This window comes from Protopterus annectens, chromosome 2.part0, assembly GCF_019279795.1.
Source record: "Protopterus annectens isolate FY-2018-M chromosome 2.part0, PAN1.0, whole genome shotgun sequence".
Classification (NCBI taxonomy): Eukaryota; Metazoa; Chordata; order Ceratodontiformes; family Protopteridae; genus Protopterus; species Protopterus annectens.
Genome location: NC_056728.1, coordinates 1,340,439,330 through 1,340,457,112, shown reverse-complemented (window position 1 = coordinate 1,340,457,112; position 17,783 = coordinate 1,340,439,330). Strand labels below are relative to the sequence as shown.

The 17,783-nt window shown below is 39.4% G+C and overlaps 1 protein-coding gene across 1 annotated transcript in view; it reads left to right on the top strand.

Moving 5' to 3' along the window:
* The window catches only part of ACAD11 (acyl-CoA dehydrogenase family member 11), a 1,831,981-nt gene that overhangs the window by 1,377,018 nt on the left and 437,180 nt on the right, over positions 1-17,783 (top strand). The window contains exon 14 of the mRNA XM_044061525.1: positions 16,098-16,161. Within this exon, the coding sequence (XP_043917460.1) occupies positions 16,098-16,161 (64 nt within the window). The remainder of the gene's footprint in view (positions 1-16,097; positions 16,162-17,783) is intronic.

The following is a 17,783-nucleotide window of genomic DNA, read 5'->3' as shown; positions in this document are numbered from 1 at the left end:
ATGTCTGTCTTGGAAGACCTTATTCTTAATTGCCATCACTTCTGCTAGATGAATTTCAGAAATTCAGGCATCGTCGGTGAAACCTCCTTATCTCATTTTCCATAAGGATGCAGTCTCCTTACGAGCCAGTACATCCTTTTTGCGCAAAGTTGTATCACACACCAACATTAATCAGTGCATCAGTCTACCAGTCTTCTTCCTGAACTGTTCCAACAAAGGATAATACTTGTTACATTTGCTAAATGTGCATAGACAATTATGTTTTTATCTACATAGAACAAAAGATATCAGAACGCCTGATCAATTGTTTATACTTCGCTGACCTGAAGCTGGGCTCACTGGTATCTAAAGTCACTTGGCTAAATGGTTTACTGACTGTAGCTCTTTTATTTATAACAAATATTCTCATCACTGTTCTGTGGTAGCCATTTTTTTATACTGTATTATGGTGGTAGAGCTTAACAGTGCTGAAAGGTGCTAAACAAAATTATAAGCTGCTTTCTTACATCAGAAAGGTGCTTAACAAACTTCTCTTTTCCTTAACTTGGGACAATACTGGCTCTCCATGTACTATAGTTATTTTTGAAATGTTTGATTGTCTGGTATATAAGTAATGGATATGTCAACTTAAATGAGCAAATATTGAATGCCTCACCAAATGTATTACTAAATCCAGTACAAGTGATTTCCAATTGAGGTGAGTCACGTAAAGCTTTGCTTTTCAATATGTATGCATGTGGATGTATAATGTGTGTGTGTGTGTGTGTGGGTGTGTGTGTGTGTGGGGGGGGCTCCAAGCAACCCATCAAGAAGTTAATATTTTGCAGTGAAAATAAGCTGGTTTCTTTTTTCTTCATGGTTGTGCAACTGTGAAGTTAGTGTTTTAAGTAAGGCAGACTGGGAGTGCAGGGGCGCTTAACTCCCTAGGGGAAAATCATTTTTGGAGGAGTGTTTAATGTATATGAAATTTTAGATGAAATGTGATTTCATTAAATGTTTTTCACATTTAAATTTTAAATATTTTGTGATTACATCAAATGTGTTTTAGATTAAAGGTAATAAATACACTGATACATACATACATACATATATATATATATATATATATATATATATATATATGCATATATATATATATATATATATATATATATATATAGATATATATATAGATATGTATATATATATATATATATATATATATATATATATATATGTATATGTGTACATATACACACAGACTGCCAGACACACAAAATAATCCACACAAGAAAAAATATAAGTGAGGCTCTTAATTTTCACCCTGCCCCATTCCTGCCATCACTATATTTAATCGCTAAAACTGAAATGTGACATCAGATGACCATCTTGCATGGACACTGCCCCTCATTTGCACATGCTCTTAATCATTTTCTAAACCCATGTCATTTATAATTTATACAGAAAATAAATGCTTCCCACTTACTACAGAAATCAGAATCTGAAGCACTACCATTTGGCATATAATAATTCTAGGAATGCTATCTGATCCATCCCAACTCACTAAAATCATTAATTGCAAATATTTTTATATAGATCAGCTTACTACGCGATCACAGTTGTGCAAGCCATTTTTTTCATCCTTTACAGGTGCTTCTCTTTTCCATGTGGTTATATGGCAGGAGTTTTTATGTGTAAATAAGTGAGTGTCGGAGGGTGAAGTAATTTACATGTGGCATCCTGTGGGGGCTGACTGCTGCAAAAAAAAGTGCTTTCTTTCGGGTCTATGTTAAATGTTCGAACATCCAAAATGTCGAACATTACATGGTCGAGACCAAATGTTCAACGTTTGGATGTTCAAACATCAAATAAAAACAAAGCAAAACACTTTAACAATGTAGGCAAGTCCCCCATGCACCCCCACACCCCCCTACTTAAATATACCAACTTCAAGACCGCACTTCAGTACAGAAAAGGGAAATTCTCCCTATCTGCACCGTATGACGCCGTTGAAAGTCTATCTTCGATCACTCAAAATCTCGAACGTTTGGTCTTGACCATGTAACGTTCGAAATTTTGAGTGTTCGAAGATTTGTCAGGTACCCTTTCTTTCAGATATTACTCACAGTTTCAGGGTGCTTATATTTTGATGAGTCTGACTTGTCTAATCTGATGTTTGTGACTTGTGGTTTGGATTTCTCATAATACCTCCAGAAAAAAGTTATCTAATTAAGTAGCAATTGCTAGTAAAAAATAAATATTGCACATCACAGTAAAATATAAACCACTACTTCCCAAAAGATTTTTGAATAACAGTAGCCTGCTAAAACATTTATTGAATTATCTCTTGTAACATAGGCAAACTTACATTTATCCAAAAGTGAACAAACTATATTAACAAATTCACATTTACAGACATTATACATCACATACATTCTTGTATACAATAAAACACTTTTATTGAATTACCTGTTGTGACATAGGCAAACTTACATTCATACAAAAGTAAGCAAACTATACAAAAAAGTTCATATTTACAAACATTATACAGCACATATATTCTTCTATACAATATAATTAATCTAACATTACACAAAATGTTCAATTCCTGCCTTTTCTTAAACCCCATTTCTCCTCTAAAACATTTTTCTGCATGTATTATTACCACAATTTACATTTTTCTATGTAAATTGCTCCTACCCTTTTCTAAAGATCCCACTTCATGTTCTTCATCTCTTTTACAATATTTGCTATTTAAGTACTGTTTGTTTAGACTTTGATTTCTAGTAATTGCTTTTTTGGCAGCCACCAAAATTAAACTTAACAAGGCCTTACTAAGTCTAGGCAATCCAGATCATTTATCCCAGCTAAAAAAAAAATAATAATTTCCGCAGTTGCACTTATTTGCCCGCCCAGTATTCCTGACATAGTATTCTGTAGGGGATTTTTAAACTCTGACAACTCATTACACTGCAAAATCTTATGCACCCAGTTACCTCTTTCTTCCTCATCACACCTCCATTTGTTACTACCTGAGGAAAAATTCTTTGAAGTCTGCTTGATGTATAAAAGAACCTATGCAAACATTTCAAGCAAAAATCCTAAATCTAGAGTTTGTTGCATATTTAGGACCCATACATGTGTCCTCCCATTGTTTTTGTGAATTGCTTATCTCTCTTCCCAATCTTTTCTGACATCCTGTGATTGATTCCTACAGTTATCATGCAATACTTTATATGCCCTATTAATTAACCTTTTTTAACAGCAGCTTCTGTGTTTGATTCAAATGAAAACTCAACCAGTGCAGATGTTTATCTAGGGATTCCACTATCCCTTTCTGTTTTTCTAAACTCTGATATCAGTTCCTGACAGGAAAGGCAATCTCTAGCCTACATTTCAAACATCTTCTTAGACTCATGCCATTCTATTACCTTTCATTCTCTAATTATTTGCATCCAATACCTTGGTCCCTTTGTCAGCTTCCTCCACTAAATTCCAGCCTGCTCTTGCCTATTCTCTGCACTGCTAATTGCAGTCTTCCCTATCTTTTTTCCATTTCCATGTTGGCATAATTCTTAGTATACTTTCTGCTACTTTATGATTATAGGTTCATAGGTTCATACTAGGCTATCTGCCCTAGGGCATTTATAAGCCTAGCCAGAGTGTGTTTGGCTTTCGACACCCATTTTAAATTAATTTTGCTATGCCCTTTTTCGAGGTTAGTATACTGTGCCTCTGTCTAACAGTGACACAGAAGTGATACGCGGGGTAAACCGACGATCTCCCATCCACTCATCAAGATTCCTCTTGAAGAGAGACAGTGAGGGACTCTGCCTAACCTGGACTGGGATTTTATTCCAGAGTGAAGGGAGCCTCTGGGTTATGAATCTGGCCCTCCAGCATGTCCTATTTATTTCAGTGCTGAGGTTCAAGTCTCTTGAGCACGTAGCTCGATGGGATTTGGATTTTCTGAGGTGCAGCATGTCCATTAATTCCGGGTTGGACATGGCTTTATACGTCAGGCACAGATCGCCTCTGAGCAGGCAGTATGCCACTGAGTAGAGCTGGAGTTTCTTTATCCGGGCAGCATATGGCATCGGTTTGAGCCCTTTGATCCTCTTGGTGAGGTACTTTTGGGGTCTTTCCAGTTGCTGCAGGTGTCTGGTAAGGTACATCCCAAAAGGGGCATTGCACTCAATTATGGGCCTGATGGAGGGATGAGTAAAGAGGCACGATGACCTCCCCTGATCTAGATGTGAATCCCTTCATGATTAGGTGGGCTATATAAAATGTTTTTCTAACCACTTTGGGCATGTGGTTTTCAAATGAGAGATTGCTATCAACTTGGGTCCCCAGGTCCCTAATTACTTCTTCCATACTTAATGGATCACCACATATGTGGCAATTTGTGGGCACTTTGTTTTTGCCAAAGGGGATGACTATACACTTTTTGGCGTTTAGCTTGAGGCCATGGCTCTGGCACCAGTTGTCTGTTTCTATGAGGCCGTTTTGGAGGATGCTTGTGTCGGCTGGAGAGTCTATTATGGTGCCCAGTTTGCAGTCATCTGCGAACTTGGTCAGTCACAGTCCTTCCGTGTTGGCCTGTACCTCCGAGAAATATATACCGAACAAGAGAGGTTCCAGGACTGAGCCTTGTGGGATGCCGCTTGTAATTGGTTTGGAGTCTGACATGGCTCCAGCAATTCTAACCATGTGGGTTCTGTCCTTGAGCCAGTTTGCAACCCATCTAGTGACATAAGGGTTTATATTTAAGCTGGTGAGCTTATCTATAATGCCCGAGTGTGGTATTGTATCGAAGGCTTTTGCGAGGTCCAGGTAGGCTGTGTGGACCACCTTCCCCTCGTCAATGGCCTTGGCGACTGTTTCAAAGAATTCGACCAGGTTTAAGAGGCAGGATCTGCCCTTAACAAAGCCGAACTGGGTAGGATCCAGTATCTGTAGGTCTGCAATATCTTTATTTATGAGATCCATGATGATCCTTTCCATAGCTTTGCAGACCAAGCTAGTCAGGCTTATGGGGCGATAGTTTCCAGGATCCGTTGAGGCACCACCTTTGTGGAGAGGGACCACTGTTGCTGTACGCCACTCTTTGGGTACATATCCTGTAGTAAGGCTGAGATTGAACAGTAGTTTTATGTTTGGGTTTAGCTCTTTTTGGAGTTCATGTAGGACGCAGCCCGGGACACCGTCTGGTCCCATTGATGTTGTGTTTTTTGCTTTGGAGAGGGCGACTCTTACCTGAGCATCTGTGATGTCAGGGGGGCAGCACTCTGCTGGGATAGATATTTGCCCTTTTGGTGGGGAGTGGGGGAGAAGTTTGCGCTGAACCTGTCAGCTAGGATGTTGGCAATGTTTGTGGGTTCAGTGTATTTTTGTCATTTTGGACTAATTCTGAGCATATCTGGGAATTCCCACCCAGGTACCTAACATAACTAAAGAAATCCTTGTGATTATCCTTAGTGTCCTGTGCAATTTTTCTCTCTAAGCTGGCCTTAGACGATTTTATGAGTGCCCGTAGTTTTTTGCTAATACTGATCAGAGATGCCTTCCCTTTTTGGGATTTTTCTCTATCATATAGTAGCTTCCTCCTTCTGTTGTATAGTTTGTTTATGGCTGGGGTCCACCAGACAGGATGTCTGCCTTTGGAGGATTGGGTCTTGGTTTTATTTGGGATTGCATGATCCATGCATTCCTGAAGGTGTTCATAGAATGCGTTTATAAAGGATTCTGCGATCTGGGCCGTATTTTCCACAGGCCCGGGGGCTTTGAAGGATTCCACCTCGGTTTTGAGGAGTGTGAAATTTGCTTTAGAGAAGTTTTTCACTGTGGTTTTCTGGGCAGGGGGTGGGGTCGGTATGTGAATATCCAGTGAGATTAGTTTATGGTCTGATCTTACCAGTGAGGGATACACTTCTGGTCTGGAGCATAGAGTCCCCATGTTGGTGATGATCAGGTCCAGTATGTTTTCTCCTCTTGTGGGAGTGGTAACAGGTTGTTCCATAGCATTTGAGTGTATAAATTCTAGGAACCTTTGGGCTAGTGTGTTGGAGCTAGAGTAATGCTCCCAGTCTATGTTTGGGTAGTTGAAGTCGCCCAATATAATGGTGTTTGGAGAGACCTTCATATTTTCCAGTGTTCTCAGGAAGGCTGAGTGGGGTTCCTGGGTTTGGGAGGGTGGTCTGTAGCAGGCTATAAACTGAAACACAGTTTTACCCACTGTTAGTTGCACATGGATAGTCTCTGATGCTTCGTGCTGTGTCACTAACCTGGAGGTGTGGGTATCTTTGACGAATATTGATACTCCCCCTCCTTTTGTGGTTTGGTCCAGGTTTTGGGGCCGAAAAGCATGGTATGAGGTACAACCTGGTAGTGCTGGGGTGCTCTCGGGTGCCTTGAACCAGGTTTCTGTTACTGCACAGATATTGATGTTCTCCATGCTAAGGAGAGTTTTGAGTGCATGCATCTTGAGGTTTAGACTTCTGGCATTGAGTAGCATTACTCTTAGTTTCTTATCCCTTGTGATACTTATGGAGGTGGGTTTGTCTTTTGAGCCTTGCCTAAAAAAGGCACTATGGGTGTGGCAAGAGCCTTTGCCAATATCCAAAAGCCCAGGGATAACAGGTGCAAGCCGTCCCTAGTGAAGCATTGTGGCTTGTCGAGCATGTCATCCCAGGCTGACAGGCATTGGATCCCCTTTGAATGACACCAATACTTAAGCCAATTGTTGAAATTGATCATCTTGTCTTCATATTGTGGCATCATTCTTGGTGAGGGTAAGATGCTACTCAAGGTCAGGGTCATACCGGCCTGGGCTACATGCTCAGAGAGCTCCCCTCTCTTTTTTCTCATGTCTCTTTTCATGTAGTCCAGGGAGGTACGTCTCAGGTAATTCACACCAGCATGGACAATGACTGAGTCATATTTGTTCTTGCCATGGAGTGACCTGAGTGCTTGTGTTATGTGGCAGATCCTAGTGGCCAACAGGCAGCTCACTGTGACCTTCTCCTTGTTCAGCCTGGTGAGCAGGACGTCAGTGTGCCTGACAATAGAGTCACCTATTACAAGTGTATCAGGTGTGTTGTTTAGCCTTAAGGGCTGTGACTGTTCGGCACACTGGCTTCCACTATAATATATATTTTTTAATTTCCCCAAGTCTTTTGGGTTTCTAATACCATGACAAGAATGAACCCCATTCCAAAGTCAAAGTACGATTAAAGTGCATGAAATTAGTATTGTTTCACTCATTGATGCCAGCCAGTAGTGCTCTTCGCAGTACCCGCAGTGTGCCCGGTAATGACTCCTTCTGCAGTTTGCATGGAATTGCATGTATTGGTAACATATCTAAATACGACTGTAAATTCTTTTTTTTATAAGCCCCATTGCTCCTACTACTATTGGAACTGTCTGGGTATCTTTCTTCCACATTGTTCTTGTTTCTGCCTGCAGATCCTGATACTTTATGACTTTGTGTCTCTTTGTACTCAAGACACTGTAGTCACCGAGTGTGGCAATTTCAATGATCAATGCATCTCTTGTCCTCTTTTCTTGGACTACTATGTCCAGTTTTCTAGCATATATTATTTGAACTGTTGGTAATGGATGATCCCATGTGATATAGACTTCTTCATTTTTTATGATGCTTTGTGACTCATGTTTCCAATGCTTTTTGGCCACTTCAGTACCATAATGTTTGTATAATCCCCAGTGCAACAGTCTTGCCACATTATTATGCCTTTCAGTATACAGTCCTTCTGCCATTAGTATGTCGCAACCAGCAACGAGGTATGCAACTGTTTCCAATTCGGTTTTACAAATCCTACATTTGTCTGTTTTCCCCTCATGTTCAATGGACTTTATAAACCAATGTGTACGCAGCCCACTGTCTTGGTTTGCCAATATTAACCTTTCATCTCTTGGTTTGAATTCCCCTCTCCTGAACCATTCCTGTGTTTCAACATGAGGTTTTTCCAGAAGTTTATATACTTGCAACTATATTTATGCTTTTTTGACATTTCTTGCCTTCTCATCTGATCCTTCACCTTATATTCTTTATTTTGTTTTTTGGCAAATTCAGTTGCTGCCTGATTTTTATCCACTTCTGGTATTTGAGTTCCATTCCTGCTTGACTCTGATAAGCTTCTGCTAGATTAAGCAGAGAAGTCATCTTACATTTATTCACCTCATGTTTCAAAACTTTCACTACGTTTGGGTCTTATGAGGTCAGCTGATATGTGTGAAGTCCCACGATTGCAGATCTATACATATAATCACTTTCAAGGGGGCTCATCCCTCCTTCGGAATGGGGAATATACAATCTTGGTATGCACTGATTTTTATAAATCATTTGGTGAGCATGAAGCATCCTTCTTGTTTTCCTATCTAATCTGTCCAACACATTTTGGGGCCAGTCAATCACTCCAAAACTGTAAGTTAGGATAGGAAGAGCAAATTGGTTTATAGCTTGGAATTTGTTCCTAGATGTCAGTGCTGTTTTCAGGATTAATTTAAGTCTTCTGAAGTGTTCCTTACTAAGTTTTATTCACATTTATTCATGTTTTATTGTTGATCCTTCAATTCCCAAATATTTATATACTCCTTCTTGCTCGAGTTCTTTTATATCACATTCTTGTCCCAAAACGGATGTTTTCCTGGTATTGCAGTTTTCTTGCTTTAAAGGTTGCATCTGCACATTTATCAAGACCAAATGACATTCTTATATCATCTGAAAAAGTTTTGACAACTTGCAGCTGAACTTTCAGTTCCGCATCTGATGTTATAAGTGTATGTGTTTTTTAATAAGAAATGTGTATTTGGTTCTTGTTTCAAAGAGACATAGACGCACATCAGTGCTGCTAGAGTAATGTTCAGTTTAGAGACTAAAGTAATTTTTATGAATATATATTTTTATGGATAGTATTTTTAGGCATGTCTACATACATATATATAATTTTTAGGGATAGACAGTTTTATTAAATATAAATTTTTTTTCAGTAATTTGTTAGTGTGTCTTTAGGCAGGTAAAGTTTTTATCATTATATAAAAGTTTTCTCAGACTCTCATAGATCACTCATAAGTGAAAGAGAATTTATTTCTTATGTGTTTTCACCTTTAAATAATAGAGTTTGTGACAATTGTTTGCTTTTTATTGTTTGCATGGTTTTAAATTGTCTGAGATTAACTATAAAATGTGGTGTCATTCATTAATGGTCATACAAGTCTGATGAAGCATTGTTATCAACGCAAAATTGCTTACTGACCAGGTCCTTTGGATTTTATTTTCTTTGGAATAAAAATCAATGTTTATGGTCGTGGTGTGCCTCCGAGTTTATTTTCTTCATTTATAAGGTAGTTATGACTGCCACCAAGACACTCTTGCCAGCTACCTTAAGGCTCTCACAAGGGTACCCAGTATACGGAGTGAAATTAATATTGATACAAATGGTAGTATGACCAAGAGCAAGGCTACTATGTGTGGCCAACACAGTGTCACCAAATAAATATGCATATACTCTCAAAACTTAAATATCTCTACAAAGACCAGCCACAATCTTCTTCTTTCGGCTTTTTCCCAATTAGGGGTCGCCACAGCGGATCACCTGCCCGCTCATGAGTGGCAGTAGAGTTTTACAGTGTCGAGTTGCCCAACCTTCCACAGAAGGCACACACACGCACTCACACCTAGGGCCAATTTAGAGTATCCAATCCACCTGCAGCATGTCTTTGGGATGTGGGAGGAAACCAGAGCACCCGGAGGAAACCCACGCAACTACAGGGAGGACATGCAGACTCCGCACAGAAGGCACCCCAGCCGAGGATCGAACCGGAGAACCTCTTGCTGTGAGGCGACAATGCTAACCACTGCCCCACCGTGGCTGCCCAAAGACCAGACACAATGAAAGGTTTAAATATATTTAATAATAAATAAAAGAACAAGAGCATACTAAGTATATATCCACAGTGATATCAGAGTTCAAATCACAGGAAATATTTAAAATAACACCGAAGGACAGGCTCAGACAAATGATTATTTATTTTATATTTGTTTACCGGGAAAGTCTGACTTGCAACAAAGCCAATTTTCAGTGGAGGCCCAGGGAGAAATGCTCCAGATGCATGTCTTTATAATATGGGAGGAAACCGGAGCACCCGGAGGAAACCCACACGAACACAGGGAGGACATGCAGACTCGGCACAGAAGGCACCCTGGCCGAGAATCGAACCGGAGAACCTCTTGCTGTGAGGCAACAACGCAACTGCTGCACCTTTGTGCCGTCCAAATAAAGAAACAGTATCTAAACTAAGCTTCACTATATTCCTGTCTGAATCTAAGAGAATTATACTATTTTCTACTTACTTAATAGAGCAAGGCAGATGATGTGGTGAATGGTCCTTCTTGTTGTCAGGTCCAAGACAGAATACAGAATGCTCAGTCTCAATAAGAGCTTCTCAAAATAATATCTAAAATATTACTTCTGGTATAGCTTATCAGAATGACATCACTACTGGTCATCTGATTTCTAGATCCCATTGAAACCCCAGTTGTTATTGAGCAGGTTTGTTTAAGCATAGATGTAGATATGAAGCACAACACTGAATCATACTGATCCCATTAAACAAAGATAATATATCTTAAACCACACCATGCTAGGGCTTATTATAAAGGTTTGAAGGCTATTACCACGTGTCTCATGAATGTTGTGATGCCGTATCAAATGCAGTTATGTAGCTGTTACCAGTACTGCAGTTATCATGCAGCCTGACAGATAGAGCCTTCTAATGTGAGGTCTTTCAGATTTCAACTCAGGTATTTCTATTTGGTATTCATTTTGTTTTGCTGATTTTGTTGATTACATCTAGTATTAGTTTCATTCATATGATTTAGATTGTGTTATAATACCTGTGTTTTTGGAATGCCTGCTTTTATGGAATAAACATTATAGTTTTACAAAGTGCATTATAAAGAAAATGAGCTAAATAAAAGAGCAATTTTGATGTATTTGTCTGATGCATAACTGATTTGCTTCTGTTGGCATGGCTAATGTTTTTTAAGATTTTATGTGATGTTAATAGTCTGTTACATCATTGACTTTTTTTTTTTTGCCATACTTCAATGTTTCCGTAGTGCAGACATATGATTGCATGTATTTGTTTCACACGGCAGTGTAAACACCTATTTTCTTTTGGGTCTGCCAATATTGCAGTACGTCATTGTAATTGCTAGCCTAATGTGCTCCTGTCATAATGCAGCCTGGACACTATTGTTTTCTGTTATACATATTAGTTGATTTGCTGTACAGTATTTGCTTCAGAGTTCACTTGTACCACCTTCTTTCAAATGCATGATCACTAGCACTGTTGTGCCCCGGCCATTGTCCAATGCCTTTTCTTATATATTTTTGCCTTTTTCATTACAGTCTTTAATAGGTGGCACTGCAGGAACATACCTGACAGAAGAAGTCCTGTTAATATCCGTTCCATAATTTCAAAGGTGTGTTTCAGCTGCCCTGTGTATTTCATCTGTTGTTCACATCAGCATTCATACTGGATTATACCAGTGTCATTGTTGCTTGTGAGTACAGATGCTGGGATTAGCATCCTGGGCTAACTCATTATGGAATGTCTCACTATGCTTGGCTTAGCTTTGCTTCCCTTCCTTACCCCAATTTCCACTTGCCCTTGTTCCATACATTTATGCTTTACTGCCCACACAGCCAAACAAATTTTACCCATTACAGCAGTTATTATTTTCATCCTGAGAACAACCCTGGCCACTTACCCTTTGCAATTACTGTACCACCAAGCAGTTACATATTCCAACCTCCTCTTCTCGTACCATTTTATACTGGAGACATACAGCCATAATTTACCAATATCCTGACCATCTCTTTCAAACTCTTAGTGCAAGAAATTTGGACAAAGCCACAGATATTGGGGGGAAAAAGCCCAAAAATAGGGACACTTTTTAAATATTGCTCTTATAACAGGTTTTGCATTAGGATGACTTTTTGGAGGATATGAAGTCTGAAACTCAAATGTCTGTCATTATTTTATTATTTTAGTCCCAATTATTTGCCAGTGATTTACCAGAAAACCACAATTTTATGAGAAACAGACCAAAAATATTAGGCAGAAATCTGGGCGTTCTGTGAAAATCTGGACAGTTGAGAGGTATGATCCTGGCATTTTACTACACATTTTATTGTTACACCAGAACTCTTCCCCCCACACTGCCTTTCCACCAGATACTTCCTGTAGTTTCTCCCTGTTTCAACTTGAAGCATCCACACTTCCAAGCTGTGCATTACCGTACACTCAGCACACCACGGCCTGCATGTTTCAGTCCAACCACAGCTGTCAAACACTGCCCCTGCTGACTTCCACTATTCCTTTCTGCCTTTCTGTTGCAATAACTTCCTGATTCCTCAGTGCCTACTCTGACTCAAATAAGCATCCAACTTCTCTGCTACATCTCCTCTTCTCAATTACCCTCTTCACTCTAATATGCTTATCTCAACCACTCACATTTCTTTTTTTTACAAATATTGATGGCCACTTCTTATCACTGTGACCTCAAACCATACTCTTTAACAACCTCCCATCATTCATTTACCTATGCACTTGCTTCACCATTCTCTAACATCTGTCCATCTCTTTCCCATGAACTCTAGTAAGTACCTCACTCCTCCAAAGTATATGCAAGCATAAACCTCACCCTATAGCAATATGACTTCTTCTCAGTGGAGATATTCATCCTGATGCAAGTCTAAAATTTGCATCAACTCTAGACCTACTGATTCTAAGCCTGTTACACTAACCACATGTCACTCGTCCACCCACCCCCCTTATGACACTCAAATGTATTCCACCTCATCTCCTGAAATCTACACAGTAAACTAGAATCACCTCATGCCTGGGTCCCCATCCACTGCCCTGATTTTCTCATACTAACTGAATCCTGGCTAATCTCAAACATTTCCAATGAACAAATACTCCCACTGGGCTACAGTATTTATGGACTCAACCAACTCCCCAATGGCAGTTATATATTTAAACAACTTGCAACTAAGTCTCTATTCCAAGACAATGCCCTTCTCCTACAGACAACAACCTTACAAATCATCAGCAGTAAAACACATAGCATTGTAACTGTTTGCATTAACACTTAACTGCACAACAAACTCATTCACAATCAAAGGTATACTTTCATGGCTTCCCATTAAACCATCATCCTAGTGGTTGTTAATGTAAATTGGACTTTCTCTGACCACTTATCCTACACATCCATCCCCTCCTTCGTTTACCTTTTACAACTTCACCCAACTAATCAATGCCCCTACCAAGTTCAAGAAAATTAATGGCACATAACCACTCCTAGAATGGATCTTAACTGCTAACCCACAAAACATTTCCATTTTGGAATTTTGCCAGACTTTCTTTGTGACCACCATCTCACATATGTCTCCCACATAATCCCTAAATTCTCCAAATCCACCTTATTCAGCTTTGTTTGGAAATGCATTTATTAATCCGCGGTAGTGGTGCTGCGGTAGCGTTGTCACCTCACAGCAAGACATTGTCCCGTTTGATTCCCAGCTAGAGCGTCTTCTGTGTAGAGACATGTGTAAATGGGTGTGCCTTCGTTGAAGGTTGTGCATCAGGGCTGGTAACTCGGCACGTAAAAATCCACTACCAAACATTAGTAGACCGAAGTTTCGCTGTGGCGACCCCTAACCGGGATAAGCCGAAAGACACAACAACAACAACACTCACATTGGATAATTTGAGAATATTAAACTATTTTCCCTTAGACAATGCTATCCAACACTTCTGTGGCATCTTTCTAGCTATTCTAAACCAACAAGCCCCACTCAGAAAAAAAAAAAAAAAAGAATTACATCTAATCCTGCTGCTTGGCTAATATAAGCAAACAACTGATGACATGCAAATAACAAAGCTTTTTGGAAACTACCAATCTTGTCATCATCTATGAAATATAATACAAGCCACGATCACCTCTGGAAAAAAAATACTTTAACAGTTATCAAGACCTATGCTTTAAAAATCCTAAAAAGTTCAGGTCAATCATTAGTCATCTTTTGAAATGTGAGAAACCTACCCACCACAGCCCCCTACCCACTGAAGCTCATTTCAACATAGCCTGCATCTTTAATACCATTTCCTCAATGGGACCACAGAATATGCTAAACATAACTCCATTTCAATTGCATCAACAAATTCTCTGTCTAATAACAACTCTTAACTTCTTCACTTTCCAGTCTGGACCCACGTCCACGATAAAGCAGGATCTCACTAAACTAAAACCAACCACTCTAACTCCAGATATCTTTCTTGCAGAATACTTCAAAGTAGACGCTGAAGCCATTGTGTACCTCATCTCCAGCTTTATAAGTAGATAATATGTACAGGACTCCATCTTCATTACCTCATGGAAACATCCCTAAGTCCTGTTATTATACAGTGGTGGGCCCTGTACTGAACTCTCTAACTTTATTCCCATTGCCGTGCTCCCTCCTTTGTTTAAGATTCTTGAGAAATGCATCCACTGTCAACTACTAAAGTTTCACTTGAACAGTAGCCTCCTCTCCCCTGTTTCTTGCTTTTGCCACAGCACTGGCAAAGCTTTTCTATCTTTCCTTAATATTACTCATAAAAGCAGCACTGAACCTGCTTTTCTGTCTTTCCTTAATACCACACGCAAACAAAGAAATGACAATTTTGTTGTGTCATCAGTCTTCTTTGACTTATCAAAAGCTTTTTATACAGTCCCTTACAGCAAACTACTGTCCTGTGCTCCCTTGTTCTCTCTCCCTCAGCCCTAGAATGGTTTAATACTTCCTCAGTAATAAGTATAAAAAGGCAGAAATCCAAATCATTTGGAGTCCCTCAAGGTTCAGTTCATGGCCCCAAATTTTTCAGCATTCATCAGAAACCTTCCTCTTGCCTTCACTAACTCAGACCTTATCTAGTATGCTGATGATTCAGCCATTATCTGCACAACGAAAACAATCCCTTAGCTTCAAAACATCACCCAACTCTCCTTCACTTCCATTGAAGCCTGACTCACTTGTCCAGCCTTGTACTAAACCCTAAAAAAAAAACAACTAACCTAGTACTAGTCATCCACCCAAAGTCAAACTCTGATGTAAAAACTAACCGCATCTGTAAGCACCACCATTGAGTGTATTTCCCATACATAAAACTCATAGGGTTCATCACTGATGAAAATCTATCATTTGACTTCCATGTCCAATAGGTAGTCAAGAAAACAAACCAAAAACTTGGACTGCTGTATAGGACAAAATCCTACTTAACAAAATGCTCTCATAAATGCACAACTTCCTACTCACTTCCCATGTATAGCATATATGCTGCTCTGTCTTTCCAAATTTTGCATTCAGTCCAGCTTGCAAAACTTGAGCAGTGCTGCAGTAAAACAGCCAAGTTTGCTACCAGTGTAAACAGCAGAACCCACTACTACAGTGCCTTGAAACAACCCAGTTGGCTTGAATATCCATATTACCCCAACTACTGTCAAATCCAAATAACATGCAGAACTTTACACATCCCAAACAGCTAACCATCCATTAGGAATGCCATTCACTGGTTTACTTCCAATAGAAAACTTCATTCCTCCGTTAAATTCCTGACCCATATCATTCCCTCCCCTAACCCAATGGTGACTTCCTATATTCTAGCTATGTTGCTAAAGTCCGGAAAATCTACCAACCTCTATCTGACAGATCAGCAAACCCAGCCTCTTCAAGTCCTCACAAAAATCATATTTCTGGAATGCCTGGATCTGTCACTGTACTACTTCTGTTGGATAGACCTCCTCTGTCCCTGATAGCCTCGCTCCATCTAATTTCTTTTTCTCTATTTTCACTTAGAACTTCGCTTTTTAGTTATAGCTGCTATACCATTAAGTTACTGCCAAGTTCCTCTCATTGCTGTAACTCTTACTTAAGTTCCCTTAGCCTTAACCTAATACATGTGTTCAAATGCCACTTTACAAGTGTTGAACATTCCTTGTAAGAAGCTGTACAGTGAATTACAGAAATTTATTTTTCTCTTTTTAGGAGCTCGGAATCCCAACTGCAAGATAGCAATTGTCCTTGGCCAAACTGGAGATTCTGTACAAAGGTAAAAATATATATATATTACTGTAAAGCAGAAAATGCTAAGTGCCAGCTGATGTATCTGTCTTAGTCTAAAAGATGTACCATACTATTTATTTGTATTCTGTTTTAACATTTTTGATGGTGTACTATCATATCACCGGATCGCACAACAACGGATCGCTGTTATGCCGAACCAGAACTGCAAAATTCAAATTAACGAATGAAACAATAATCGAAGTGTGGTGCCTATAAATGTCAACTTTGACATTTTCCAACAGTCACACTTCTGGGAACAAGATCACTGTGCGTTGCACAGTAAACAATGAGTTTACAGGGGGGCAAACCCCCCTGCACCCCCCATGTGGGGGGGTTGCGCCCCTCATACCCCCCTGCTACTTATATATACAAACTCTGGGATTGTACTACAGTGAGGGAAAGGGTACATTTCCCGATCCCACTATAGTGCGATCTGCATCACACTATCAAAACTCACAACAGCGGATGCTGTTTTGCATTCGCTGTTGCAGATTTCGACATTGTGCAATTCAGTTTTTCATAGTATGAAACTGCCATTTTGCACTACTGAAATCCGACTGAAGTCACATTGGTGACATGATAGTAAACCAATTTTGACGTCACCCAGTACGGCTGGTTTACTTTGAGCAGTAACCTTTAAAAAGATTTTCTCTATTCAGCTTCCAAATTCTCCCTCTAGGTAGAATTTGAATTATTTGTTTCTTTAGCTCATTTCCTGTCTTGTTCTGTCTACCTGCCTTTTACTAAGATAATGGCCCAGTTCTGGTATTTTCATAGGTAAGAACTAGACCTTATGGGCCATTTTAAGCCTAGCCAATTTCCCTCAAAGGTGAGAATCAAACTCCACTTACCAAAGAAAAACACTGAAGGTACATTTTCCATGCATTACTAAGGCACAGTGTAGCAAATAAATCAGCAAGATCACTGACAGACATCCATTGTTTCCTGAAAAAAAAAAATATAAAAAATATAGATATAGATATATTGATAGATACATAAAACACACACAAAGAAAGAAGCGAGATACAAAACTCTTGGGAGAAGAAACTGAGAGAAAGTATCTGAACAGACTGGTAAATTAGTATGATGGTAGCCCAGAGGTGACAACAGTATGGTGCAGCAGAGGAAAATAACATTGTCTAATTATTCCAGTAAGCAGAAGACACAGATGTAACTGAAAAAGGGCAAAGGAGGCGTACAAGACTGAGAAGAAGAATCAGCAGAAATCCCACAAAATAATAGTAAAATGTCTGCACACAGGAAGAGGAGTTCTAATCACTTACTGCCAAGAAATGAAGTTTGTTTATAATGCAAGAAACACCAGAAATAAAAATATATGAAACATAAAGCTGAGCTGCTGATGCTACTTGCAATATTTTTCAGTATTGTTACTGAAGTTAGGGTGGCACTGATATGAGTAACGCTACATCTGTACTGTTGCAGACCTGGGGATAATTCAGGCAGAAGGATTTTCTATTGTATATGCATCTAAGGCAATATGCAGATTCTTTCATAGAAGCTAACAGGATAACAAAAAAGGTGAATTTTCGTTAGGAATGTTGTTCGTGATTATTCTGCTTAAAGTAGCTGAGAAGTGATTTGTTTGTC